This window comes from Serinus canaria, chromosome 8, assembly GCF_022539315.1.
Source record: "Serinus canaria isolate serCan28SL12 chromosome 8, serCan2020, whole genome shotgun sequence".
Taxonomy (NCBI): Eukaryota; Metazoa; Chordata; class Aves; order Passeriformes; family Fringillidae; genus Serinus; species Serinus canaria.
In genome coordinates this window covers 103,524-130,192 of record NC_066322.1, presented here as the reverse complement: position 1 = coordinate 130,192, position 26,669 = coordinate 103,524, and the positions used below count along the sequence as shown (strand labels likewise).

General features: G+C 38.4%; 1 protein-coding gene across 1 annotated transcript in view; it reads right to left on the bottom strand.

Moving 5' to 3' along the window:
* Positions 1 to 527: 527 nt before the first annotated feature.
* Positions 528 to 26,669, bottom strand: part of SLC44A5 (solute carrier family 44 member 5) — a 68,938-nt gene continuing 42,796 nt past the window's right edge. The window contains exons 9-22 of the mRNA XM_009088808.4: positions 26,073 to 26,156; positions 23,381 to 23,493; positions 22,814 to 22,945; positions 19,962 to 20,061; positions 16,780 to 16,872; positions 15,766 to 15,853; positions 13,875 to 14,137; positions 12,715 to 12,809; positions 12,235 to 12,338; positions 10,922 to 10,995; positions 8,996 to 9,066; positions 7,825 to 7,913; positions 7,110 to 7,194; positions 528 to 5,509 (exon numbers count right to left, since the gene is read on the bottom strand). Of these exons, the coding sequence (XP_009087056.1) occupies positions 5,397 to 5,509; positions 7,110 to 7,194; positions 7,825 to 7,913; positions 8,996 to 9,066; positions 10,922 to 10,995; positions 12,235 to 12,338; positions 12,715 to 12,809; positions 13,875 to 14,137; positions 15,766 to 15,853; positions 16,780 to 16,872; positions 19,962 to 20,061; positions 22,814 to 22,945; positions 23,381 to 23,493; positions 26,073 to 26,156 (1,504 nt within the window). The 3' untranslated portion in view covers positions 528 to 5,396. The remainder of the gene's footprint in view (positions 5,510 to 7,109; positions 7,195 to 7,824; positions 7,914 to 8,995; positions 9,067 to 10,921; positions 10,996 to 12,234; positions 12,339 to 12,714; positions 12,810 to 13,874; positions 14,138 to 15,765; positions 15,854 to 16,779; positions 16,873 to 19,961; positions 20,062 to 22,813; positions 22,946 to 23,380; positions 23,494 to 26,072; positions 26,157 to 26,669) is intronic.

Sequence of the window (26,669 nt, the reverse complement as noted above, 5' to 3'; positions counted from 1 at the left end):
CCTGGCCAGATTGGGAGTCATTTGCCACAGGTCATCTGCCTGTGATGCTCAGCCAACTCATGGCGTAAAGATTTTTTCACTTCTCAAAAAGGCAGGAAAATAAGACTGTGAGTCTCCTAAACTCAAAAAAAAGATTTCTACTGAGTTCTATGGTATCATTTCTGCCATACACCTTGCTTCATATAAGATCTCAATTCAGATTCAGACAAAACCCAGTATGGTTTATTATTACATTGTTTAAAAAATTTAAATTTAAATGAAAAAAATGTAACAAACAATCCTCTGTCAGCTATAAATAAACCCCAGAATTCCCCCCCAACCAGGAGCAGCAGCCCTGCCGGGGCCTCCTCTGCTCTGCTGCTCGGCGGCAGCGCTGGCCCCGCACGCCCTCGGCACCGAACGCGCCCCGCGTCCCGCTCGGCCCCGTCCCCGCTCGGCCGGCAGAGCCCCCGGCCCGCCCCGCACAGCCCCGCGTACAGCCCGGCGCGGTGCAGACCCACTCCGGCTTGTATCGAAATCTTTATTAGAACAATCCCCAAGAAATGTGAAACGGTGAAGTAACAACAGAATTAAGCACTTCCGTTATCAAAGATATTTAAACAATAGGATTCTATTTCTGCATAGCAGAAGCAACAGGATTTAGAGCTCAAATCATCATGCTCGTGTTAATTCGGTTTTGACAAAACAATACAGTCTCAAGAATCATATTAATGAAACCTACCTTTCATTTCTTAAATCTCAAAAAGCCATTTTTATGGCTTTAAAACTCATTATTTGGGACAAATGCATGTGGACATTTTGTAGCATAGAGTAACAGACAATTTTAATACTAATAGCACTAGTGTTACTTGAACATGAAGAAACACTCATTTTCTAGTTGTTTACAGTGCAGTACAAATTACAAATTACCCCAAAAATCATTGCCTGTATCAAAAGTTTAAAAATTTGGAACACTTTATAAAATGGTTCCAGAATAAGAAATTATCAATCTTGAAATGGAGAAGGAACCTTATGCTTATAAACACACAAATAGATGTATTACAGTAATATATACGTAATTTTTAGCTTTATTCCTTCTGTTGTAAGTAGCAAGAGCCCAGTTCTACCCACAGTTACACAGGTACAATACACATGATCATTGTAAACAGAAAGCAGAATAGGCCCTACTCAGAAGTCCACTATACCACAAATTAAAGCTATTTTAAAAATCTACTGCATAAAAATGGAACAGTCTTGCATTGTTTTAATTTATTTGCAACACTATTGTCACGTTTTCTCCCAGACTACACCATCGATTTTCACAATCTCTCAACAGCAACAGTGTGCTGCATCACACAGTGCAAACACATCTGACATCCTTACTACAGTTGATTTTTTTGTCAATCAATTTGAAATAAAATGTCGGTTTTCCTCTCTAGCCTTTTCTGTTTTGTAGTCTACACAGTATAAATGAATTTCAAAATGTAAGCCAGGTAAAGTAACAGCCAGTAAGGCACTTTCTCTGCAAGGATACAGCTGTCCAGGCTGAGCAACTGGTCAAAGGGAGACATTCTGGGTTACTCAAAACCAGTCAGTTTATTCTTCATAACCACTTCTCTGACAGCCCACTTGTGGAAGAACGCTTACTGACAATTGAAGAATCAGCCTGACATTGCATCCACAAAAATATTTTTCCTGTTCTACAGCAGAACATGCAATAGTAAAATATTTCATAAAATACTAACATTTAAAAGAATATTCAGCATCCTTGGATCACCCAAGAATCATCTGCTGAATACTGTTTGGGAAAAAAAATCCTCATCAGAAGAAATGACCCTATCTTCTTGTTTCTGTGTTTTGTTTCCATGAGGTGGTTTTTTTGTTTTGTTTTGATGGTTTTGTGTGTGTGTGTGTAGTGGTTTTTTGTTGAGTTTTTTTTTTGTGGGTCTTTTTTTTCCTTACAAAATTTGAAGGCTTGACATTCAAACTTTGGTATAAAACATGTAAATGAAAGCCATTCAGTAATATGCTTTAGGGAGATACAATGAATCCAAACCAAACTAAAAAAACGTGATCACATGGATGTGATAGCAGGTGTTTTCTACTGTCTTGGTTTCTACGTTTTGCTTGTTTGTGATCTTGACAATGTTTTTTTTTCTTTTCCACTCATGTAAAAGGGTCTTTCTTCAGATCCACCTGCTTTTCCACAGCTCCTCCCAGGGAGAAGGTGCCTGGCATGACCCCGAGCCATGCCCCCGACCCTGGCATGCCCTGGGCAGCTCGGGAGCCTGCGGGTTCTGGGGTCTCCCACGCCTGCAGCACCTGGCAGCACTGTGGGCACCGTGTCACCAGCCCTGAGCCTGGCGGGCTCAGCAGCAAAGCACATGGCATATTTTACTGTGTTCCACTCTCTACAGTAAAAAAGGGAATTTTTAATTTCATACTAAAGCAAGCAACAAAGTAAAAGTCCAAATCCAAAAATGTCAATTTTAGTACCTCCTCTGTGGTGTGCACCTGCAGACTCTGGCCCACAGGATTAATTAGGAACCATTATAATAAGATAGTCTTGAAACACCTCAGGCGAACCTTTCCCAAGTAAATATTTGCATGAATTTTGACTAATTATTAGCAATTTATTTCTAAAAAGCCAATTTCAATATTAAATAATTACTACTTATTGAATTTACTGATTACAAAATCTACATGGTATTGCTTTGTATTTTCACAGTTCTCATAATTACACTATAAAAAATGGCTTTTAAATTTTCTTCTCAGAAATGATGATCAATTACATTCTAAATAATTTCACAAAATAGTGAGAGGAGCAAATTTATACATATATATAATTTTTACCATATATAAATAATAATACAATTCAAAACTTTCACTTTTAGAAATTCCTTTAGTAAATGCATAGGTTTGTTACAAAAGTTTTCTAATCAAATAACTGTATACTATTTCCTATTATGTTTTATTCCTAGTAAACTCTGTGGTTACATTCATATGATAAAAAGCAAGTTATATTCAGAAATATGCTTTTTCAATTGAGCTCTCAGTAAGACACTCAAGTCCAGTAGAAATATAGATTATGCAGTAATGCAGTTTCTTTAGCTGAAAATTAATCAGCAGTATTAAAAAAAAAAAAAAAGCTTTAAAACATGGGTTGTAACAAGATCAACAGTTTCTTTAATCACAGAATGGTTACACATACCCCCCAAAAGTTACTGACTTCATTCTCAAAAAATATTAGAAACATGGGGGGGGGGGTTGTGCAATCCATACCATGCACATAATGAGAAAGGAATTATGATGATGATGATGATGATGATGATGATGATGATGATGATAATGAAAAACTTAATCTCTCAAGAGTCCTTTTTTTTCCCCAAAGGTGGGATTCCCAGTCCTTTCTAAAAGTCAAGTTTCCTCTAGGGTATCTCAGGAGGGGTTACCAAAATCTAAAGGTGCCTATAATCAGCAGCTACATTTGAAACCATATGCCTTTATTTTACAATCTTGGAGTCCTAAACTGAACCCCTCATTTCTGCTTCAGGGAAAAGGGCTCCAGCATACATCGGACTAAAGAGAAAGCTTACAAGGATATTCCCACCTGCACCTCAGGTGACTGAATTTCAAGATCTTACCATGCCCACGACTGCAAGAGTGTGGATGGTGGTCACTTGTGCATCAACATGACCCCAGACCCATGGCATGAAGGACAGTGTTACTGCCATTGCAGTGATCACAGACATCACAAATCAGAGGTGTATGTTAGAGAGCAAAATCCCACTGGGATAGAGATGGTCAGTAAACTTTCCCCAGAAACTTGCCTTCCAATCATCTGGAAAAGAATTTACACTTCTTTTTGTGACACCAATGTACATCTAGGGTTAGAAAAGTATTTCCAGGTGCTAAACTCCTGCCACAGAACTGGCAAATGTATGGCATATGGCACTCCTGGAAAGTGCTGAAATAACTTCTTCAAAGCACTGGAATCCATGAAAACTAGAGGCAGGCCTCAGTATGGCTGGGTCCTTGGCTCCCCAGGAGACTAATAAATTAAAATCTTTTTAGCTCCATCTTGGCAGTAACAGACTTGATAAACTCTCCAGTGTTAAGACTTTTTCCATCAGCAGAGCTGTCACTTAATGGCAGTGACATTTCCACTACTGGGAGGGTCATAAACCACACCAAATGTAATGTGCTTCCTACCAACAGGTGTATTAATGACTTCGTACTAATGACTGGGCAAATTTAACAATAGAAAAGCAAACTAAATCTTTCAGAGCATCTCTCAGCTGTTGAATAATTCATTCTGTACCATGAGAAGATTTGAGTTCAATGTCCCAGTACCTTACTGTGTGAGCCACACGGAGACGTGCAGGAAGCGAGCCCCGGCCCTCTGCACCTGCACAGTCATTCCCATGGCTTGGCAGGAGCCCTTTAAAGCTAGGCAGATGCACTGGAACTCCTTGGGCACACACAGAGCAAAGACTTTCATTCAATGAAAAAAAGGACTGCATTTAGTTTTTCTTCCAGTGAAGCTCAACTTCCTTTAGCACAGAATGCAATCAGAGACTTGTCAGGGATAGGGGGATATTAACACATGTGCATCTCTCTTAGACATCAGCTAAAAATTATACATTCACCATCTTGTACCAGATGAAACCTCATTTGTGTAAACCACAAATCACTTCAGCTGCAGTGGGACCTTCTCTCAGTTATATAATCTTTTAAGCACAACTCCCAGAAAACTTTAATTTAAGCAGTATCAACTTAAGTATTTTCTGACTACCTTCTTTGGGATCTGCAGGGTACCATCATGTCTTAAAAGATGCAGTTGTGAATGTGATTAAAATATCACTACATTTTTCAGTGTAGGGAATCATTAATGCATGTATAATCACAGTTTAAATAGCTGCAAACCAGCTTGTACAAAAAAATACAATCATAGCACCATATTTACAAATTTAGTACCATCTCCTTGTTAACTGGAGTCTCAAACTATAATTTTTTATGGCTAATTAGGTTATACGTTAGTGCTTTCAAAAAACTGCCTGAATTTCTTTAACAAATATACACTTATAAGAAACATTATCAAAACTGCTGTCATCTAAGGCAGCAACTTGTATTACAAAAGTTATTAAAACATCATTACACACTTATAAAAGTTTCAAATTTACATTTTCCTTTTCATAGGCACTCTATAAACTAAAATGTGGCCTTGTTTTCACAGCTGTTAGTTTAAGCATTTTAACTACTTAAATGTTACCAATGTTGCTCCTTTTTTTTATATAAGCAAAAGGAAAAAAGAATCACCCATTAACCAGAAGCATCATTTACAGTTTTTACTTTTGCCTACTTTATACACGTTTTGCTTAAAAGTGACACTTTTTGATGCTGAGGTTTAGCACTCATTATCCCGATGCCTTCTTAGGGCTTAGTTTCTTCTTCCCTAGAATTCGGTGGAGGCTAGCTGACATGAAGTAGGGTTTTGCTGTAGATCCATCATTTCTTTCCAGGTCTTCACCTGAATTTACACAGCAAAACCAGTCAAAAAAGGAAACAGCGGTACAACCACACACAAAGAAGAATTGAAGAAAGGAGAGAGCAATACACCCAACACTGAAAGAAACTCAATCAAGGTAAATTAGCTTTATTATTAAGTGGATGAATGATATAAAATTTCTATTTTCTAAGACCACAAGAGGTTTTACATGATGCAGAGACACAAACATCTTGTCATTTTTTAATGATAGCAATATATGTCTTTTATTCTCCAGATCTTTGGTTTGGCAGTATAGCTAGAAATTTTCCAAAACTTTCATTCCTTCACTGAACTCTGCTATTTTGGAAATCTCTTGCTAGAAAATGTGTCAAAGACAGCCATGGAGTTAAGCACTTTCTAAGACTGGACCATTTTTCACTGCCTAAGATGAGGTTCATTTGAGAACCTGGTGCCATGAATTAATAATATTCTGCCTCATCTATTGTTCATTACTTAATGGGAGCATGGAAGTAGAACAGAATATGAATTTAAAACATCAAGGCAGACATTACTTTTTTCCCTACAGAAAAGTAGAAGTTGAGTGTTATTAGTGTATGTCTGCCTGTGATCATGTTTGCTTAGAACCAAAGTCCATAAAATGAGATAAATAGGATGTAGCTCTCAACTAAATACCAATTTTGAGTTTTCTAACTGATCTTGTTCCTGTGGTTCTTTGGCAACCCAGTTTTTCAGAATCCCTGCTGACCTTAGTTTCTATGGAAGTGAGGTTTAAGTGAGTGTTTAAAGAATCACCATGTTTACCATCTATTACCATGTTTACCTCACTTCAGTAATCCATAGTGCATATTTATGAAAGATGAAGCCTATGACTATTTCCCTTAGTATTATCAAATAATTTGCAAATTGCAAGAACAATCACTATCATGTAAATAACTTCTACTTGTGTCCTGCCAGGTGGCAACACACTTGGACCTACCAGAGTGGCTTTCATTATAGAAAAATACAGCACATGGAAGGTACTATATGCTAAGGACACCTGCTTCTTATAATCATATCCTAATTCAAGAACAAGAGATTTCTTTTGCGATTTTAGTATTCCCTGACTGGGCATCCTGAACAGTAGTCCCTCTGGCAGGGCCTATGATTGTTTGCCATTGGGAGTCCAAGGGACAGTTAGCTTCACGTGGTATTTAACAGACTCTTTGAGGTAATTCAGCATAATACTTTGTTCAGGGTTATTAAACTGAAATCAAAGTACCACCCATATACCAAAGAATATATTTGTCACTTTCAAGACGTTTAAGCAAATCAATACTGTACAGGGCTCTTCACAAAGCACCTAGAAGCAAACTTAATGAAATTTAAGGAACATCTGAAAAACAAAAGCCAGATATTTCCATAAACCATAAAGCTACCTTACACTTTTTAAAGTAATTAAATTTGAACACTAAAGCATGGAAGACCATATCACAGAGCCAATATGAAAAGAAGAAGCTGGTAATTTTTCATACAGTTAGCTAGTATGTCACCAGACTTCTGTGTCTGGAAGGATGGATAAGGTGATTTTTTATTCCTCTTTCCATGACTTGCAGGTATTTCTGAAAGAAAATGCAGTACTTACAAAAGCAGAGGAAAAGCGTGTCGACACACATTGCATAGACGCTGAAGAACCCGTGCGCTACTAGGTAGGAGCCAATGATGACTGTCTACAAAAAACAAACCACAATAAACCCCCAAATTTCTTTCAGCACCACTGTGGAAGTATTAACACAAGTCAGAAGCCTAGTCTGCTATGCAAATTTAGAAGAATTTAACGTCAGCTCTGCATTTCTACCAAAGGTTATTACTGCTGTGGACAGGGATCAAAGGTTCAAGACACTGCATCCTAACAGGTAGTAGCTTCTAGTTTTCCAGCTGGAAATGGCTCCAAACTGAAATTATTTCAACCTCTGAGGAGAACATATGCCAAGCATATTCTGAACTCCTTCAAGGACCATTCAGCCTAGAGATGTTCTGAAGTTTAAGAGGGGGCCTACAAAAGGAGAGAGAGATGCACTACAAGTCCCTTCCATTAGAAGCCATCCTGTCATCAGTGTCTTGCTGTCTGGGAAGTCTGAGGAGATGTGAAACCTAATTTTTCTGAAGATTCAGAGTCACTGCAGTGCCACTTCTGCCTGAGGGATCCCAAGGACTGGAGTGCAGCAGTTCAGTCCTCATTTGAGTGGATACTATGCCACTGAGATGCTGCTCAAAGGAGCTGTTACCAGACCATGCCCTGAGTAGTCTGAGCACCTCAAACTGCCCCAAGCATTCAAGAAATTAAATGGTTGCCTTACCAACAATGGTACCCAGTAGTAATTTAGCATTGGCACTTCCTGTGCAAAGACTGGTATTCTCTGTGTGAAGAAAAAGAATGCAAGAACACCTGCAAGAAGCACAGGCAATTAGTAATTCCCATGCTAGCTCTGATTTCCCAGGATCTAAAGAATGGATAAGATACACAACAGATCCAAGGCTGGTTTCAATAAAAGTTTGTAAACAATACATTCTTCAATACTAATCATCTAAAAGAAGAGATATGTAAATTAACCAATTACCATAAAGATATTAATTGGCCCAGAAAGACCTTAATGAGTGGTTTTGTTTCACCATTCTAATGAATTTAACAGCAAAATTAATAAATACTGTAATTCTACAGTGATGACAAAATACTTTATATCAGCTCTTGGTACTAGTTTTACTTTTGATTAAAATATAACTAACTAGTAAACTTTGAAAGTATACAGAATGCAAAATATGGCTATTTGTAAAATAGGTTTTTAAAACTGCTGTGACAGTCTGGAAAAACCACAACAGAACACTGACAACCCGAATTTCTGAAAGTGCTCCATTTAAAAGATAGAAAACCACTTATCTGTCACAGAAAACCATGAATAGTCTACTTGATAACTACTCTACTGAATAATCTACTAGATATCCACTGATAACAAAGAAAAACCTACAAGGATGCTAGAAATACTATATTTCTTTTACTATAGCTTATAGATATAAGGGGCTCAAATACAGCAAAGCTTCAGGTCCATTCCTGCACACCCATACCACCACATTTATAGGCAATTGTCTGTTACCAGGTGAATCTCATTTGCAATTTTGTTCAGTTCTTACAAAAGGAGAACTGATTGTGTGACTTATTGTATGTGAATTTGGTTTGATTCAACTATGATGCTGTGGCTGCAGAAGTCCTTGCACCAGCCACATATTTAAAAGCTGTAAAAGCAATTATGGAAAAGACACTGTCAAGGAAACCAAGTGCTGGACAGGGGGGAGAAAGGGGGAAAATCGGTTTTAGATCAATCTAGCAAATCCTAGAAACACAGAAACAGATTTCCAAATAGTCAGACCAATGAGAACCTCCAGCTGCTAACTAAGCACATATGAATATGGCAGGCATGCTTGTCGGTACCAGAAAATAAAGCATACCATTTAGAAAACAAACAACCAGCTTACCTACTCCACCAGCCACAAGGATTTTCCCCAGAAACAAAAGGAAGTCTGTAACTTTGTCCAGAACTGCAACCCTGTTTAGCAAAGGACAAATGAGACTTAATCATCACAAACCAGACATTTGTATTGTTTCTCCTTAAATCTATGGATAATTGCAAAACATGACCAGAAGCTGTCTTCTGCTGGTTTTACAGGCTGACAACACAGCACCACAGACAGGCAGTGCTGAGACAGGTGTTGCTGCAGCATAATCTCAGTAGGCAAAAAAGCACCGAGCCTTTGTTGGGCAAGGCCTTAATGTAGCAATGCTGCTACAGGACAGATGTGAAGACTATTTATTCCTCAAGTTGGTTTAAAAGAAGTCAACAAAAAAGGGCCAAAACTTCAAAATATTTTTATTTCAGCCTTACTTTTAGGGGCACAAATAAGCCAGGCCAGAATAGGAGAAGTACACATCAAAACAAAAAGGCGTATTTATGTAGGTTGCTGGTAGGCCTCCTTTTCACTTGGTCCTATCTGGCCATCTTTCATGACCTCATAATATGCCCAATCTACTATTTTAAGATAACATGGTACAACACGGAAAGCAGGAAACTTCAAAGAAGGAAGATAATCACAGATGAATGAAGGCAGACAGAAAAGCTGACAATAAATCTGCAGCTCTCATTGAAGCACAGCAGGGAGTTTCTGCTCAATGTTCTGACAGCCTGTCTTATCCTAAACTGCTGATAAATAATGGGATGAAAAATTAACTTTGTATCATCAACCTCTTGACAGCACTGAGGGCCATATTATTATTATGGATGTGGCAATACACAGTACTGACTACTGCGAAAAATAAACGTTAAGAACTACTAAAGAGACAAATCATCATTAACCTGTCAGAATTCAGATTCAGCAAAATACACAAGATAAAAACATCTTTATTAGAAATAAAAGAATTATATGTCTAGCTTTTAACTATTGTTCTTACTGATTAAGAGCAAAATCATAAAGGGCAGAGAGGTGATATTCTCTAAGGAAATTAAGGCAGCTTCTCTCTTCTATTGCACAGGCATTACTCAGTATGGACATCACTGTCCTGATACTAGTGCAGGATAACACAATGAAGATATTCCATCTCCCAACTCCAGTCCTTTCCTCTTCTTTCTTAAGTGTCATTTCCACTTTGTTCTTTCAGCCTTCGCCTCCACTTCCCTCCTCCTCCAGTCCTTCACTTAAAGCTTTTAAACCACCTAACCAATTTTACTGAGTCTCTTGCTTGGTAATTAGATTGTGTTGTATTGCACCAATATGGCCTGCTCCCAAGTTATTCTCCCATTACGTTTTGATCTTACAGTAACAAAGGAGGAGCCAGGAGCAATGAAGGAAAGTACTTATGAGAACATTGGCAACACGCTTGGTAGTGGAAAAAAGGGCCAGGAAATTCCCAAGTATCAGAGGACATCTGGTTATGTTAAAGACAATCTTTTTTAAAGGAAAGTATTCTGTCTTCTTTACCTCCCCTCTGACACCTCATAAGATTTCTGAATGAATCTAAACACAGGTTTTTCTGCTTTCCCTTTCTCAGACCAAGTGGACCAAAGCTCAAAACCCAAACATATGACAGATGATGAGCATCCCATTCCCATCTATCTGCAGATCTGCTCTCAGGGGCTCCACTTGTTTCTTGGAGGCATTATTACAATGTACAGGGTACTTAGGAAGTTAATGGTCCAATCACAATAAAACCATGAGATTGCATCAACTCTGCATAGGTTACTGTACCGGCCTGCTGTTACACACTGAGTGTAAGAAGTGAGGGCTACGTTTGAGGACAGAAGTGGCACTTAGTATTTGGAGAAGATACAGGAGAGGAAAGAAGTGTGCCCACAGAGTGCAAGAGTAGGAACTCCTGACATTTCCAAGGACTGGGAGATAGTACCTTACCTCACTACATTCCGCATGAGCAAAAAGAAGGCCTCCTTTGCCGAGGTGCAGAAGTTTTTACCATATATGGCAATCTGTAAAATAACAGTGGCTGTTAAGTAATTTCAATAATTAGGATACCTTCTCATATGCCAGGATCTTTCTACATGTAATGCATAGTTCTCCCTAATATGTGGCCTTGAAACTCAGATGAACATAAACCACTTTCCTTAGTCACCTGCTACTTCTCAATGTTTCCCATCAGGCTGGGACAGAATATTACCCATCTTTCCCCTTCAAATCACCTGGCGATGAGCATGCCACTCCTTGTGATCTCACAGGTAGTAGACTAAGTACTTAGTTTGCTAAGCAGAGCAAAAAAGGTACTTGTCAAGGGGTTCTTCTCCCTTTGCTAGTTACCTAAACTAGATTTATAGTCAGTGGAAAAGAATAGGCGCTTGTAGAGCTGAAGTGAGCTGACCCCTGCAGTTATCTCCTTGGACCTGATGCTGCTTTCCCTGAAGAACAAATCTGCATAAAATAAAGCAGCTAAAGTTATTTAGGAACAAAACTACTTCTTCCTGGAATAGTGTTCACCAGGTTAAGATATACTAGAACAGCTCTCAGCTCAGACAATTTATGAACTGTAAAGAAGATTGTCAAAAACACTTCCTCTTCAAGATGGCAAAAATTTGAAACATCAATGGCATCAACACAGGTTGTAATGGACCCACTACAGCCACCTCCTTTGAGACTGTACCATTCAATCACCAAAACTGCTTCCAGCCAGAACATCCTAGGCTGAAATCTATATATGTTAATTTATGTGAAGATTTCAAACTTCTCTTATCTGTAAGATAAGAAGGCTTATTTGAGAGAAACAGCACTGCTTCAGCTAGTAGAATTTGTGCTTTTAACTCCCAGGTGGAAATAAAATCATCACATGCCATCTGACCTCCTTATTCAACTATCACCTCCAAACAGAAATGTCATCAACATGCAATATTAAATAAGCTAATATTCCCATTGAAATCAGGATATCAATTATTGAATTACAAGGGCAGTTAAACAGTTATTCCATCCCTTCCCACTTATTTGGGGGTGGGGTGGGGGCGGGGAGGGTGATGGACAAAGGCAGGGAAAAAAAGAGGTTGAAATTAGAAGGAAAAAAAATTTCTTCCTTTTTCATAGTAGAATGACATGCATGTACTGAAAACTCCCATAAATCCCATCATCAGCAGATTCAAGTACTGCTGGCTTTTGATGTAACCAGTAGTGTCTAGGATATTTTAATGGTCTAGATAGGGGAGACAACATGCAGACACAGCACATACCATGATGTAGGCATTTCTGTTTATAAATTTTAAGAATTTTTCTAAACACCAGAAACAGCACTGGAGGCAGCAGAGTAGGAATCTAGTGACGGAGTTCTGAGTACCTGAAAAATTCAGGAGAGAATACATCATACATAGAACTCATTAATAGTCTTCAGAATGTAGAAAGCTATTCAGAAGAAGACATTAAACGGTGACATTATTTTTTTATTTCTAGGTATGGACTCTCTCTCTCAATCAAATTTAGCTCACTAGCTTTCAATGAGATCAGACTCATATCCCATCTGAACTTTGCATTAGGTTCTCAAAAAGATAGACTCAGCCTGAGTAAATGAACACAAATTTACTGACTTCAAAAAAAAATTACAATATATAACATGGAATTAGTCTATTTTCCTTGTTAAAAAACAGTTTAGGAAAGTAAGGAAGTAATTTAGCAAGGAAGGTCTTAACAACTTAGGGCAGATTAATAAATCTCACCTTTCAGTTTGTGATCCAGGTATTCCAGTATTACTCTAATAAGCTGGACAACTGCAAGAATTAAGGCTCCAAATGCCAGTGAACCTGTATGGTATCTAAAAACAAAATATTTGACTGTTATGTCACATGTGTGCCTATGTACATGGATATATGTATGCATTTAGATATGTATATACAAATAAAATCAGAAGTGAAGGAAGGTCCTTTAGTGGGAATTACATAAAACGAATGGACCTTCATCCTGATCCACCACAGAGGAACAGGATGAAGCCATTGGTGCTGTTGGTGTTTGTGAGTGCTGTGTCTGTCTCTCAGCCTGTGTACACGTGTTGGGTACATGCATTTCATGTGTGCGTCTACTGGGAGTACCTGCTCAGCGTTACACTTGGCTGGATCTAGGGGCAGGGAGCTGCAGCAGCCTCGGTGCTGTAGGGCTAGAGGATACAGCCCTCACCTAATAAATACATCTTCCCAATTGTGCTGGTTGGATGGACTAGAGTTAGTTATTTTCATAGTAGCTTGTGCTATGCTATGCTTTGGATTTCTGACCAGGACAATTATGGTAACACACCCATATTTTAGCCATTGTTGAGCAGCACTTGCACAGCACCAAGAACTGCTCTGCTCCTCACCCTGCCCTACTGACAAGCAGGTTGGAGGTATATGAGGAGCTGGGAGGGAACATGGCCAGGACAGCTGACACCAAATGACCCCGGGGATACTTCACACCATACTGTGCTGTGCTCAGCAGTAACAGCTGGTGGAAGGAGGGGTAAGAGGGGAGCATTTGAAGTTCCGGAGTTTGTCGTTCCAAGACACTGCTACACATAAAGAAGCCCTGATGTACTGGGGACGTGCCTGCCTGTGGGAAATGGGGAATGAATTCCTTGCTTTGCTTTGCTTGTGCACACAGCTTTCTTTTACCTAATACTGTCTTCATCTCAACACACGTGCTTTTGCATTTTCACCCTTCAGATTCTTTCCCCCACCCCACTGTGGGGGAGCAAGTGGGCGGCTGTGGGGGGCTTGACTGCCACCAAGATTAAACCATAATGCTGACTAATAATTTTCTTATGATATTTTAAGATTGGCTTCCCTAGATGGAAAAAGAGCATTTGTCAGATACATGACAAGGCTCACTTCCAGCTCCACAGTCTTACCGTATTGCTCGTCCAAATGAAGAGAAGAGTGGCCACAGCGGAATATCAGCTGGTTTTCGATAGGCCCAGTAATAAGAGGCAAAGGCACCAGCAAGGGTACACTGACCCAGTGCAATCGCAAAGTTCACCAGCCAGAGAAAGACAAAGGCATTGGCTAACTGGAAGATGAAGATGTACTTATGGTACAGGCTTTCTCCTCCATAAAAAGCAAAAGTACACTGAGCACCTGGGCACAATTTAGTCACATTGGTTGTGTTAAAAGTCTAAATAGAAAGAAAAATAAAGAATCATAAGCAATGAATCCTATACACGTAGCCTCTGAAGTTTAGCGGGCTAATACAAATAACGTAACTCTGCTTGATGTTCCATTACGTCATTCAAAACTGCAACACTATGTAACCTGTTTACATATTTAAGGATTCATATCAAGGATTTATGCAGTCTTCTGCAAAGACTTAACTTCAAACTAGGTATTGGCAAACAGGGCTGTTCACCACATCCCTGAAACTTGAATAAATGAAATTTGAATTTCAGGAATCTACTTGTAAGATATATAAATGCTTCATTAAAGAAAATCTGCTCAATTAAAACAAAAATAGAATTACTTGAAAACTAGAGGCCAAACTGGATGTTCAGGTAAATTGCCGTGATTTAAACGAATAATGGAGCTATACAATTTAATAGAAACTGTGGATGTGGTCACAACTTAGTTTACGTATCTCAGACTATTTTAAAAAGGAGTAATCTTAACATTGAATTATTTTCCCTATTTCTAGTGTTCATTTCATGTATTTGCTTGGTTTGCACATGAAATGAAACCAGATAAATTCTAATTCCTTTATTTTGTAGTGTTTAGATATCAGCAGGGTGTGCATCACCACTGCAATACAATGAAATTTAATGCATCAGTCTCTGCTCATTTTCTCTTATCCCACTGCTGGATCCCCAGAGCAGAGCCTGGTTCATGCTCTGACCCTTCCTGCACACAGGGTCACCAAGGGCTGAGGCTCCTCTCACTGGGGCTCCTCTCCAGGCTGAGCAGCCCCAGCTCCCTCAGCCTTTCCTGGGCACCGAGATGCTCCAGGCCCTTGCTCAGCTCCAGGAGCTCCTGTTCCTGCTGTGCTGAGGGACAGAGCTGGACACAGCACCCAGAGGTGACTCCAGGGCTGGGCACAGGGGCAGGATCACCCCTGACCTGCTGAAAATGCTCTTCCTGAAGCACCTCCTGGCTCCCAGGACAAACTGCTGGCTCAGGTACAGCTTGCTGCCCACCAAGATCCCCAGGCCCTTCTCCACAGAGCTGCCCTCCAGCAGGTCACCTGCAGCCTGTGCTGGTGTATGGGGTTATTCTTCCCCTAGTGAACAACATTTAATAAATACTTCTAGCTTTTAAAGAATCCTTAAATTCAAACCCACAGCCAAGTAAAAAAATTTGACTAAAGGCAAAATTTTAAAAAAACAAGACAAATATTTTTAGAGCTTCATAATGGTAATTACTGTGCCAGAAGAAGCTAAGCTTCTGCTTCAAATCATGGCTAGTCCCAGAGCAACTTTGCGGTGCAGCTTTCAAAGTTTACCACTGCCTTTGGAAGACCAAAAAACAGACTCCTCACAAATTCAAGAACATCTTTCCTATAAAATTTTATTTTTGTCTCTTCCTTTCTCATCCTGTAAATTAGAATGTTAACATTTACAAGAGAGTTTAGCAGAAAAACTAGTTTATGTCTGTAAAATAAAAAAGTGTTACCTGAACATCAGGTAATATTTTCAGATTTAACATGGGGACTCATTACTTAAAACATGCACATTTTTTACTAGAAGTGCATTTAATAGTGATTAAGAAATGCAGTTAGTATAGCTTTCCCTACAGGTAAATATTTGTTACACTTACCTCTGGGTCACAAGTCAGGTTTGCATACTTGCACAGTGTTTGATTAGCCATTACTTTATACACAGGTTCTCCTGATGTGGCCAGAAAACTGAATGAAATATTTTAAGGAGGAATCACAGAACTGTGGTTTTTGAGCAACTTAGGATTCTGTAGTGGGTAACCACTAGCTCTAAAGAACTTATATAGCTAACAGAAAAACTGCTCTTTCTCTGCAGAGATCTAGCTGAAGGGTTGACAGACAAGACCAAGTACTTTCATTACTTAAAGAACTACTGCAAACTCATACCTGGAGCTGTAATAACCCCTGACCAGAATGGGCAGGGGGCATAACACTGAAAACCATCCCCATCTCTCCTCCACATCTATCTTTGACAAGGCAGATTATGCAGTAGTTCTTGTATTTTGGCAGAAGTAGATACAGAGCATAAGGATGAATTAACACTGCCCTGAACAGCAACAACTGATCCTCTTTGCATATGAAATAACAGCTGGTTTTTAATCAACAGTTTTCCCCTTTTTTAATCCCTATCAAACCCTTGCTGTTGAGGAACAGTGATTGCTGTTAGGCAATTCAGAGGAGATAGTGCACTGTATATTCACTCGCTCCTTTCTCATATTTTTCTGAACAAAACATATACATAACCCATTCCACTTCCAGTTAAATAAGAAACCATTAACATCAGGCCTATGGAGCACACAGCACATAAAAGACCAAATTCACTCTTCACTGAGGGCCCTTTTCACCCCCAAGAGTCAACTTTATGCAGTACACAAGGCTTTGTACAATCCCCCTGCCTTGGCCTGACTTTTAGTCAATTTTTTTTTAATTTGAATAAAATCACTGTCTGTTTTGTGTATCACATGTAGATGTGCAATGCAGAAGACTGCATCAGATGTGCTAAGTGACACAATAGCCCTTTTAATATTGGTTTAATTAACATGAAATAGCAGAAAATTATCTAGTCCTGCAGACCAGAAAACTTGCTCCAGATAGGTACACAGACAGAAGGATACACAGCTGTCACAGCCCAGTAGGAAATACAAATTGCAATGAGTAAGAAGGTGACGATTGGGTAGAACAGTGTAGACATTATATAGCCAATTGCCCTATAAAAGAAACAAAATATATCAATAAGCTGTAACAATTCCAGACACTAGCTTTTTATCAGTCCTCTTCTAGCAATTTTACTTTGAGAACCTTGTTGACACTCATAGCATAACCTAGTACTGGGATCTTAGAATACTGCAGGAATTTTTTTCTTATGCCTTCAAACCCTGACTCTGTCATTTCTACCACTCCACTTTTACCAATGGTACTAGAGTGAACTCTTTCCATTTGCCATGTTCCAGCCTGTCATCTACTTTCTCCTTCTTCATGATTGCTTCAGAGATTTATCTCTTTCCAGGCCATTAACTGATTTCCATGACATCTTCTTGCCAAACTGCTGCAGACCCTTTACATCCTTATCCCACTCTGCTCATCCTGTGTTCTTCCTTAACTCCTACAGACCTGAAACTACCTTATTCTATATTGTATTTGACAACTCTGTTCCCAGCAACTTTCCTGCCTTAAGTGCCTATGTAGGGGCAGAGAAAGTCAACTTGTCTTTGCAATGCCAGGACAGACTGTACCTTCCAGCACCTAAGTGACTTTCTCCGCACGTACTGTAGATAAGCATTGCTCACCTGTGGCTAATGGAAGGCAAAATGAATAATTGCATTTTCCTGCTGACAGCTTAGAGAGTTTCTTCTAATATCAAGGCATATGTAGACTGATATTCTACTGCTAATTCCTGTGGCTAGAATGAGACTAGTGGCAGGGCTAGTTCCCAACCTGCAAGGGACTCATTCCCTGGAAGTGGGAGATAATACCAGCCCTCTTGGTAAACCTGCTGCTAACCCAGAAGTGAACATCTCCAACTGGGTATCTCACTGGATGTAAATTCAGAAAGCATGTGCCTTGTTTACTGAAACTTACAGGCTGGCTCTCTTTATCACAAGCCTTTTTGTCTAGTGTGATTTCCTACAGTATTTCTCCTATAACTTAGGGCACCTCTGATGCTATTTGTTTTATAGGATGCAGTTTCCAGACAGCAAAAGGAGAAAAAATTACTCAGTTTCTAAAGGTAAAGTAGTAAATGCTGGAGGGAATGCAAGGAAACTGCCATGTGCAATCCAGAGGTTTTGAGCCAAACATCAATTGCTGTCTGAGCACAGAGACAAAAAAGTCTATTACAAGTCACACAGGAGGACACAGACTTATGCTGTTTGAAAAATAATCACAACAAATTAGCTGAGTTCAGCAGTTATTGATAGGCCTCTTAGTGTCACAATAGGACATGAAATAAAACAACACGCACACTGGAACCTCCAAGGTAAAAAAAGGGAAGTTTATTTCTTGACCTTTATATATATATATATATATATATATATATAATTGGAAAAGTGACCTTGGATTGGAGGATCAAACCACCCCCTCTCCAATGACACTGGTCAAATCAACAGTCCATCAAATCTCTCCTCCTCCAGAAAGGAAGGCAAAAACAATCATTATTTACATAAAAGTGCATGAGAACTCTATTACAAAAATGTAAACATCAGAAGTGTCAGAGGAACTTAGAAGAACAGGGCGACATCTTAGTTACATTAAGACCATGCCCTATTATTCCAAAACACTGATTAACAACTCTTGTTTCTAGTCAATTATTGGCATTATAATATTTTTGAAAATGTAGCTAAAAGGTATTGAAAAAACATAATTTGATTTCCAATCATTAGCACTTTATTTTTTATCTTCCTAAATACATGACGTGGTCTGTTAGGTTTACAGTAATTACATACAGTGTTTCACCTCATCCATGAAAGCAAAAAGTTCACCTTCAAGTGACCTTTCCATGCTGCTGGAAAACTACAGAATGTTATTAGTAATCAGCAAGAAGTTTACAAACTTTCTAAAATCCTTCCACTTGTCAAGGTTGTGAACAAAGGTTTTGAAGAATGCTAAAAGTGTTCCTGGATTTTAATGAATGGGAATTAAAGAGTATAATTTAGTGTGGCCTAAATTAATTGCTATGCTCTAATTGCACAATAATATAAGACAGGAAACAGATACCTCGCTAAAGGCAGAACTTCAGTATTTCTTAATCCCATGACAAAAATCCCATACTGTGACTCCTGGGAACCACAGAGGCAATAAAGATGGCAGAAAACCACAAGCAAGTGCTCCTACACGAACTCAGAGCTAATGCTATGTGCTCTGAGAACACAGGCTTGCTTTCAGGACCTATGAGACCATAGCCTATTGCAGTGAAACCAAGGGCCTGACATTTTAAGTCAGTCAGTTTTAAGTCCATTTATCTTTTGTAATACTCCCAACTAAAAAAATCCAAACTCCAAACCAAAGCAAAAACAAACAAAAAAAAACCAAACAAAGGAAAAAAAATCTAACAAAAACCCAAACAAAACCAAAAAAACCCCACTAAGTGTTTTGTGTAAAACTGTGTAAAATATGAACCACTGTGAACAAAACCTATTCAGATTTCAGAAAACACGGAAGAGGTCCCTTAGGCCCTGAACTCTCATATCCTGATTTGCCTTCTTCTTTACTCAGAGCTAAAAAGACACATCTTAGAATGCATCCTCTTACAATGTCTGGTCACAGAAGTCTCTTTTTCTCTCTGCAGATTTACTTCTGTCCACACAGAAGTTTGATTGGACCCAGTAGAATCTCCTAGTCTTTCCTAAATTGAAGCCACAGCCAAAACAACACCAATCCTCTACCACTAGTATAAGACTCAAGGGACAACCCAATGACAGAGAAAAGCTGACACTTACAGGTCCCAGGCTCCTATAAACAGTATACCACACTTAGATTTTCTGCTGAGACACCTTCTTTGCACTAAGGGCATGTGGTAACATTTACTGTGTGTATATTCTTAAGGCAAGAAGCGGAAAGATAAGAAATACCTTACTTTAAAAGAGAAAGCTCTACTAAGCACAACCTCATTAAAAGGTAACTGATATTCCATGAAAGCCTCCTGTGAAATCCTTGTTGAACCTGTTTCATTCAATAAATGCAGTGTTGCATTTTAAACCCCAATTTTCTGTCCTTGGTAGTGCCACATGGAGTTTAAGAAGAGTGTATTCTAGAGAACATTTAATAAAATTCAACATATACTAAAATCAGACAAACATACCTACTACCTTCCTTCAACAGTGCAATAGCAATCCGAATCCGATTTCTTAGGAAGATCAGCATCAGTATGATTATGACCTCAACACCACAAAGTATTATCACTGTAAACAAGCAAATGAGGAGATTTATCAAGAACCAAACCAATATGCTGCTTCTGTAATTTTTTCCTTGTAATTTGAACTATTGTTCATGGACTCTGTAAAATTCTCTGCCTGAGCAGTTCTTTCTCCAAGTGCACCTGCCAAACTTCAATTCCATTTCATAGGTTTTTAAGTCCCATTAAAAAAAAAATTCTATATGCAGCAAGTTAGTCAGAATGTATATGACCCTGATATTTATATTTTTAAGAGAAAAATGGAACATATAATTCTCAGAAAAAGATAAAAATTAACTTCAATGTGACTGCAGTATCAAGCCTTAGATATAGTTCATCCTTTACAAATTGTACTTTCCATAAACAAGAAATTTGCTCATAATACAAGCATTTGTTCATGCTATATTGTTGCTCATTTGTAGTATTTAGATGATAAAAAAAAAGAGATGAAGAGTCAAGTTTTTTATGGAGAGCGCATTTTTCTGAGCTACACTGTTCTAAAATGTAGATGTACTAAAATCAAAAGCTTTGTCTGAGTATTAACCTGGCATGAGCTCCTTTCACCTCATTTGAGTTTAAAAAAAAAAGAGACTAAGATAGGACCATCCTGGTCAAATTACTTTCACCCTCCAGTTGTGTTGCTGAAATCATGCTCTGATATAAGAGAGCTGAGAGCTCTTAGTTATAAGCAGTATTTGAATCATAACTCTGATTTCAGTACAATCTGCTTCTGTCTGCTTTCTATTCGTGTTGGTTCAAAACCTACTTCTGCAGTAGAAAGTAAGAAAATTCTGGGAAGTTCACCTACAGAAGACTGAGTCTTTAATGCCTGAAGCACACATCCCTCAACTCTGAGACATATCCATTTATTTTTGGTGCTTCAGATCATTAGACAACACTTAAACCAGCCCAGTAGGGGCAGCTTATTGTACGCAGCAGGACCTGTGTCTTCCAGCTGAAACCAAGTTCTGTGGAGGGAGAGGAAGACAGAAGGGACAGTACCCTCCTTAAGTATCCAAAAACTTATATGAAGGTTTGCAAAGGAAGATGAGATTTGGCTTTAGGTCCCACATCTTATACATAGTCTCAGAATATCAAACCAAATAGTCACAGACGATGTTGAATTGCAATCCCAAGTATTGCCCCTGGCAACAGAACTGCAGGTGGCAAGTGACTGCTGTGGTGCTAAGAGCCATAGACCTTGTTCAGAACAAACTTTTTGCTAAATACATTTCAGTGCCATTTCCCCATGAAGGAATATATAAACAGGTTTCTTTAAAGTTGTTCTCATTCCAATTTGGCTCTGTTAGATTAAAATAATTTTCCAAAACATTGTGAAAAAGGCAAGCAATGTCAGTACATGATGAGTTCTAGACTAGGACTCTGCCTACATTTTCTGCAAGGATATGTAACTATTTACTTTGCTGGGTGATTTTGGAAAAGCAATTTAATTCCTGAGTACCGCAATTTACTCTTGTGAAACTGATGCTAAACTCTAGGTAAACTACACACTGGCTGCTAAGAATCAGGCAGGGGAAGAGCCTGAAGAGTTACAGGAACAAAAAAAGCATAGTAAAGTCCTAATGTTCTCTAGGGACAGCACACTAAAAAGCTTTGCCTCAACAATATATACAGAAGATGCCTCACAAGCTCAATGATCCAACACAGAAGTAAATAAAGACATAAAGAAGAGACAGGAGATTTAAGCAGTAAGCTACTGTTCTATTAATTTAGCTACCAATAGGGAGAGGAAGTGTTTTTGGTTATGATCTGTTCATCATCAGTTAAAAGTCTGAGTGTCTTCTAAGAGAGCAGTAACAGGAGTGCAAGTAATATTCAAGTTACTTCTTCCCTCTTCTGCTCCTCCTTTCTTTGGGGGGGAATGTGTATGCTGCAGATTGTCTTGTTCCAGTAGGATTTTGTTTAAAACGGTTCACACCACAGTCTTAGATCAGATGCCAAGAAAATACAGTGACCTAAGTATAAACTGACAGGAGACTTCATTGTGGTCTTCAACATCCTCACAAGGGCAACTAGAAGGGCAGGTACCGACCTCTTCATTCTCATGACCAGTGACAGGACTCAAGGGAACAGCTGGAGCTGGGTCGGGGGATTTAGGTGGGCGATCAGGAAAAGGTTCTTCCCCAAGAGCCAGGCACTGAACAGACTCCCCAGGGAATGGTCATGGCCCCAAGGCTGCCAGAGCTCAAGGAAGATTTGTACAATACTCTCAGGCACAGGGTGGGATTGTTGGAGTGTCCTGTGCGGGGCCAGGAGCTGGACTTTATCATCCTAATAGGCCCCTTCCAACTTGGCATATTTTACAACTCTAAGACACAAAAGAAGTGTAGTTATTAATGTGACTTATTAATCTCATTTCTGGGGCTCTGAAAGAGGAAGAAAAAATAATCTGAGAGAGAAAAGTATGCTTCCTTGTGCAACTTCATCATGATGAACTTAATTATTGCCTTCTGCTTTCCCCATGGTGAAGACTGAGCACACAGGAAGTAGAATGCTAATAACAAAAGATTTTTTCATTCTTATCACTAGTGTGATTGTATCATCTCTCCTTACAAATATACTAGTCTCCTTTAAAAACGCATATTTTTACACAATACAGAGAAAGGGAATTCTGCTTTCTCCTCTGAGCAACATAGGAGTGTAGAGGGGGAGATTTAACAAGGCAAAAAGTATATTAAGACACTGACTGATTTTCCTGAATATCCATTAACAGATACCAAATGTAAAAGGGTACTTACTAAATGCTAACCATGTTTGCCTCAGTTGCAGGTACACTTTGAAGTCTGTCTGGAATCCAATATCATAAACAGTGAGGTCAGATCCAGGTATTCCTTTAAGATGATCATACTCCCAGTAACAATGCCAGATGCCTTTTAAAACACAATCAATAAAATAGGAATGTGTATGAAGAGTGCAAAGACAAATTAAAAAAAAAATCTTACATGCCAAATGTTTTGCTTTTGTGTAAGCCTGACAGGTAAGCAAAACCCCAAAATGTGAGATTAGCCAATCACTGTGAGATTAGCCAATTATTATATCATATATATGGGAAAGAAATATCAGTACAAGCGATTACAGACTAAGCATACTGTGCATAGGTAATGCAGGTTACTACATCTGCTGCTAAGTATCAGCACAGCTGGATTCTTACTGCATTTTGCTGACATTTATGTCCTTCTCACTTAATCGCATCTAAAACTAGGCATTAATTCACCCAATTGTACCATTTAATTGAAATAACTACTGATTTTCCAGACTTAAGCAGTAAGAAAAAATAGTCTCAGAGGCTAGAAAATTACACCTACCATAACCTATAATTCCAATCACACCAAAGATGAAAATCCAGAAGAGAACCCCAGCTGTGAACCTCAATAACACAAGGAACAGCAGACTCAGCATCATTGCAATGAACAGTCCACTAGAAAGTGAAGAAACAGAAAAATAGGGAAAATGAGTGTAAGAATTTATTCACTTTCTTGCATTCCTGTTACTTCGAATGAGGGTCACTTCATCTCACATAACAGCATGATTTGTAAAAAAGTATTTCAAAATCTTCGTTATGAAATAGATTCTCATGGCTGATATCTGCCATTACAAACAAACAGCTTATATATGATGATCTCACAGGGCAGAGCTTGAAATGTTTATGTGTACTAGGTTCTCAGGCTGGTTGGATGGGATTAATAAAATGCCTTTTTTGTCACTTACACCAGCTGAAAAACTCACTGCCTTTTTCAGGCCACAGTTTAATCTCTAGTACAGAAAGTTAAATTGGAGGAATACCTATGTGTGGGGAAGTTGCTGGCTTATGTCCTCCACAGAAAATCCCTGCTTGCAAAAAAACAATGTTAGTAAATAACATTCTAGAAGCTTCCTAGGAAAAAAAAAAAAAGAATTAAATTTAGGAGAAAAACTATCAGGAGGTTAGGAGGATATAATTTATGCTCATCACTCTACTAATCAGAAGAGGAAATTATCAGGGCACTACGATGCATAGAAAGAAACTGTTAAGAGCCTTTCTACGGAGTCTCTAGGAAAGACATCTACAGTGCCTTTTCTTCATCAAGATAGTAATGTAATGTAATGTAATGTAATGTAATGTAATATTTGTCTTCATTTCACCAATAGAAAGCAAGTCAGAAAGGAAAAAATTATTGCAAAAGGCTTTTTTACTCTGCATGGCTTTCTAAACAATTATGAAGAAAACAATATGAATATTAATCCCATCAAACAAATATCCAGCTCAGACGCTTCAAAGAACATTTCATGTCTCATTATTTTTAGTAGGTGTTACATGCAAATTTTGTATTAGTACAGACTCAAAAAAATTTAATCCCCCTTCTTGCCTGTGTTCAGTAACTTTTCTTCTGAATGTTCCCAGCTTATTTGGCCAATAACCAAAGCTAAAAAATGGGGCAGCCTGACCATAAAAAAATGTCATCAGCTTATTTAGTTAAACCTTTCTAAGTCTGCCTTAAGTCCCACCTCTTTAATGGCTTCCTAGCCTGATGTATTTTCCCTTTCTGAGTGATTTACTGAAATTCAGAATGTATTCCCCATGAAAAGTTGTAGTTTTAGAGCTCCATCTTGAATGCAGTAAATCACCTTTATCTGAAGTTATCTTTAGCTATACATGAGTTCTAGTAACACCAAAACTGAGTACACAGTAGCAACTGTCTTCAACAGACTAGTTCCCTTAAACTGAGGCTTGAAGCAGTAGCTCTTCTGAGGTATGCTAAAAAGACTACAGCAATTCCATATTTAAATTTTAATCCAGCCTCCCCTCAGTGTCAAGCCTTCACTGTCAAAAACTTCATCCAAACTCTGGCACTTAAATACATTTGTCCAGAAATCATTTGATCTATGCTATCATTTGGTAGCATAAAAGTGTAAAGAAAATTCTATCCAACTACTTTGAAGTGGCAAACACTTCCTTACAAAAAATACCATCTTTGAAATGTGGAAACTTGCTTCAATATCTAGAATTTCTGTTCAAAACAATGGTCAGTTCTCTGTGCATGCAGTGTGTTTAGTGGTATCTCTTTTGAAAGAATCTGTACCACAAGCCTGATTTCCCTAAGAGATAGAGACCCAAGCTTGCTGAATATCTGAGTTTCCTGCTACTAAATATTGTGAGCTGAGTATCAGACTATGAGAAAGCTGTCTTTACACCAATGACTGAACACCTTTAAAAGCTGACAACTTGTGTTTCTGAACTGAATAAATCTCCACATTATTATCTAAAGTATGTATTAAATGCTGTGGATTTGCATTCAGGATTAACTAATGTATGCTTAACATGTGCATGTTAAAGGTTCTCACCTGGCGACAAATTCTGTTTCTGTTTAAATAGATCAATACACTGGTCCATCAAAACCAATATTAATGGGCTAGGAGTTCACAAATACTTACGTATTTGCTTCAGCAAAGTAGCTACTTCTCTTGTTTCGGTGCTGCATTTTAATTAATTGGTGATTAATTAATATTAATTGCAAGATAAAGTTAATACTGTTCAATAACTTTTGTTCTTGATGTTGCTTTGCCTGCCACATTGGATTTGTGGATTCATACTGAACTTAGGGATTATAATGTGTTTAACTGAATATTGCGTGCACAAATTTAGAAACTGTTTTATATTTGTACTAGTGATACTTGGCAACTGCAACTGGCTTGAAAGTTACTTAATTAAGATTTTTCAGTTTTGGAATTGCTACACACATGGGTGCTGCAACAGAACACTGCTCCTCCTGATTTTCTGACTGGCAGGACATTAAAAACTATTCCAGATCAACTGACCTCTATGTATGTGTGCTGTACTATCCTTACCTCATTGACAGAACCCTAACAACCTTATTATCATCTGTGATGAAAGGAAATTACTCTTTCCTTGAGTTTTAAAGTAGAATATGTACCATATACATACACAATCTATTTTTTTATTTCCTGCACATTCCAAAATTTGTTTGGAAACACTAAAAGTACCAAAAAACCCCTTACATTAAAATCCAATACCAAGAAATGGCATAGTCTTCAAAAATTTTCATTCCAACTGATCTTGCATCCAGAACATTATTGATGCCACTGAGAAAAGAAAAATCAAACAAAAGATTGCTTCAGGTAGAAAAGGAGAATTTATTTAAACAACAAATATGATCAGTGAAAGAATTTGAAATATCTTTGGTAGTGATAAGAGTATACTACAATTTTTCAGCTCCAGTTCTGTTGCCAAGCCAACATCAATCACAGTTACAGCAAAGAAAAAATCTGCATACGAATGTCTCTACAAGTCCTGAAAAAAATTAATTAAAAAGGCTTAATTGTCAGAATTGCTTATTATGTCACAAGGCAAGTGTATACTATCAATATCTGCAATGTACCAAGGGACAAACAGTAGTGACTCTAGAACTGCTAATAGCACAGAACCAGAAAACAGGTCAGTGAAGCAAATTCATGGAACTGTTTTTCTATCCTGCAGAATGCTTGCACATGTAATAGTTTTCTGAAGAATAGCCCAATACATTACTTTTTACCAGAAGCAGGAGCGCTCGGATGAGGTGAGATGCCCAAAGTACTAGGCCAACCCATGGCAGTGGA